Genomic DNA, 3,116 nt, shown 5'->3' on the forward strand with positions numbered 1-3,116 from the left:
AGCTGAGGCAGGAGAATCACTTCAACCTGGGAGGCAGAGGTTGCAGTGAGCCAAGATCACGCCATTGCACTCCAGCCTAGGCGACAGAGAGACTCCGTCTCAAAAAAAAAAAAAAAAAAAAAAAGCAAAAGGTCGCAGTCCCAAACTGTCTTAATTACCATCTATCCATAAAATGTTTCTCTTTAGCATACTAATAAATGAAGACTGCATTTCCATCGTGCAGGGGGAAAAAAACCCTGCAGATCTATGAATTCCGAGATGTTTTCTGTTTCTTATTTTTGTTAAAAGGAGCCTTTGTAATACTAGGTGTATATCATCCTATACAAAAATAAGCATTACCTACATAAAAGTAGCATATTATTTTTTTCCTAGTGCTATATATTTATCCCAGTGGAAACTGAAATAAAAAGGTGAGCTTCAAATTGAAATCATTCTGAAAAGCTAAATTTGGACCACAGACATTGTTATTTCAAAGTCAAGAGGAATCAAAAAGAAACAAAAAAAAGTCTGGTAGTCAGTGATACGTAAGTGTACCTTAAGCATTAAGTAGCACTTCCTCCTTTCCAAAAAACTCATGTACAAAGAATTACTTCTTTTACTTACATTTAGTCTTCTGGGTGGAGGTGGTTCAGAAGGATTGCAGAGCACATTTGAACAGGGGGGACATTTGGTTTCATCTATCATCATGAAGGTATCATAGACACCATCCCCCAACCTAGTTGAAAGGATTACAGATAAAATCTGTCAGTAACTGAGGAATATAAAATCCTGTATCTTAACTGCTTCATATCTGCTACAAGGAACAGTAATAGAAATAAAAGTCTACACTACATTTTGGCACTGAATACAAACAACTGGGGTATTTGGAAGAGGAAGAGAGGAAATCCAACTTTTGTTTTTCAAGGACAGCATTTCTAGGTTTTTATTTTAAAATAGTTGAAACAAGTCTCTCTGAATGTTGTTAAAAATAATAAGGACTATCAGGAGGATCTCATAATAACTTACTACTTGAAAATAAAGTCTAGTTTGAATCTGAAGTTCACAGAGAAAAAAAAAAAGACCAGAAAAAAACTAACAGAGGTAATAGTTTTTCAAAGTCAGAGACTTGGATTCTAATCTCAGCTCTAACATTGGCTGTGCTACCTTCTCCTCTGAGCCTGTCTTCCCCATGTTAATGGGAAGACTAGCTCCAGTCTATACACTTCTGGGTCTTACAGGCAAGAAATAAAAGGCCTTTTTAAGGCTGTCTTCTCTTTATTAATTTACTTGCTTACCTACTTACATCTACCTCACTTGTAGAAAAATACAGTTAAGTACTACAGCAAACACTAAAAGGATGCTCTAAAATATAAAATGTACTGAATTTACTTCTCTTTCCACTTCATTTTCTGGTGAATGGTGGAGGCAAAATTCTAAATGATTAAGGATCACTTCTCTGTTCTTTAACACTGTGGCTCCGCCACTGCAAGGGAACACAAAAGACGGAGAGGATTTATTTAATCCACAAGATGGCCCTGAATAATGTATTTCATCTGCTACCAAGAACACGGATTTCCCAGTTACACACATCAGCATTTCATTGTATCATTTTACATGATACACTATGAATATAACAATGACGATGTTGCAAAGGAATAATTTGTTTAATGTCTTTTAAAATATCCTGGAATATTCTGGTCACCTTTAAAAACTGTTTTGTGAAATTCGTTCTAGAGTTTTCTTTATAGATGTGTTATAAAATATAAAGGTGAAAATCCCTACAAATATTTTGGAATGCTCTTTTAAAACATGCTCACATTCTGATAGAATTATTTGTATTTTTAACAGGGAACGGCTTCACCGACAGAAACCAAATATTCCGAATGTGACTGACCCTTTGCCATAAGCCTGATAAAACAAACCAGGACAGGCGTCCACATTTATAAAGAAAAAGAAAACGTGCAAAATTGCCTAGTGACTAACAGCCAGAGGAGAAATTAACAAGAGTCTGCATGCAAATAAAGCGGGGAGCAGGGGTCTCTTCTCTCCATTGAGGTGTAAAATACAACGCAAGGTGGGGAATCTCTCAAAATAGGATTCGGAGAAAGCCATACCTAGCACAGCCCACAACCTGCACATCCGAAGCTAGACCGCACCCCTCACAGCAAACCCCAAGAGTTCAGCCCTTGCTTATCCGCTCTAAGCAACAGGGCTTCTTTCCAAGGTATCGCTCCCGGTCTCTCCCCGTTTACTAAAAAGCCCCACAAAAAGTCCTAGATTTTCATAATCCCTTACCATATACCCCGATCGAGGGTTTCAGGGGTATTCCAGGGGTGGAAATTCTTCTTGCTCTAACTCCGCTCTAGCCCCTCCCCGCCCCGGTGAGCCAGGGGTGGGGGGAGGGGCCCTGACGGAGAGGAGGTGGGGGGAGGTCCCGGGGAGGCAGTCAGACCCCTGTCCTCGTCTCTCCTGCTGAAGGCTCACTCTACCTCCTCCCCGCCCCCAAGCTTCGCTTGCCCGCGCCAGCCGCTCCCTGAGGCGCCTCCAGCACGTTACCCCGCGGCGCCGTTACCTTCGCTGCTGGGGCGGGAGCCCGGCCCCGGGCGGCCCCGCATCCTTCCGCCCAGGCCCGCGAGCTGTGCCTCCCATCTGCTAGCTCGGGACCCGGCGCGGGGAGGGGCGCCAGTTGGAGGGTCCGGCCGGCCACGCCACCTACGCCGGGACGGCTCCTCCGCGGCGCGACGCTCCCACGGGGACTCTCGGCCAGACACTGCAGCTCAGCGCGCCTTCGCTCCCAACCGGCCCCGGCTGGGTAGTGGGGAGACGCAGCTGCAGGGGCGGGAGGGGGAGCGGCCTGGTCGCCTAGCAACCGCGGCACGCCCCCGGGAAACGCCTCGGCGCAGCTACGCGCTGACGCACGGGGGCGGGGCCCGTGGGCCGGTCCAGGCCACGCGGCGCTCCTAGCCGGTGCTAGCGCTGGCGCGGGAGGCGGGAGGCTGGAGGCGAGGAGCCCGCGGCCTAGGCGGCTCGGGTTCCCTGGCGCGAGCTGCGGACGGACAGAGGGGTCCGGCGAAGGAGGGGTGAAAGTAACAGCCCGCGATCTCAGAAGGGCTGCCCGCCCCTCACGGTCCGCGGTC

The 3,116-nt window shown here is 47.1% G+C and overlaps 1 protein-coding gene across 8 annotated transcripts in view; it reads right to left on the bottom strand.

The window, feature by feature from the left end:
- The window catches only part of DYRK3 (dual specificity tyrosine phosphorylation regulated kinase 3), a 19,292-nt gene extending 16,458 nt beyond the window's left edge, over positions 1–2,834 (bottom strand). For 4 of the 8 annotated variants that reach the window (XR_001887139.1, XM_017880903.1, XM_017880902.1 and 1 more), the window contains exons 1-2: positions 2,552–2,834; positions 604–715 (exon numbers count right to left, since the gene is read on the bottom strand). Coding sequence is in view for 6 of the 8 variants with exons in the window: in XM_017880903.1 (XP_017736392.1) it covers positions 604–715; positions 2,552–2,628 (189 nt within the window). In the remaining 2 variants the exon portion in view is untranslated. Of the gene's footprint in view, positions 1–603; positions 716–1,368; positions 1,463–2,274; positions 2,522–2,551 lie in introns of those variants that run through there. The other 4 variants (XM_017880898.1, XM_017880899.1, XM_017880900.1 and 1 more) reach the window with 4 other exon arrangements.
- Between the last annotated feature and the right edge of the window lie 282 nt (positions 2,835–3,116).

Source organism: Rhinopithecus bieti, unplaced genomic scaffold (genome assembly GCF_001698545.2).
Source record: "Rhinopithecus bieti isolate Rb0 unplaced genomic scaffold, ASM169854v2 scaffold_12049, whole genome shotgun sequence".
NCBI classification, from domain to species: domain Eukaryota; kingdom Metazoa; phylum Chordata; class Mammalia; order Primates; family Cercopithecidae; genus Rhinopithecus; species Rhinopithecus bieti.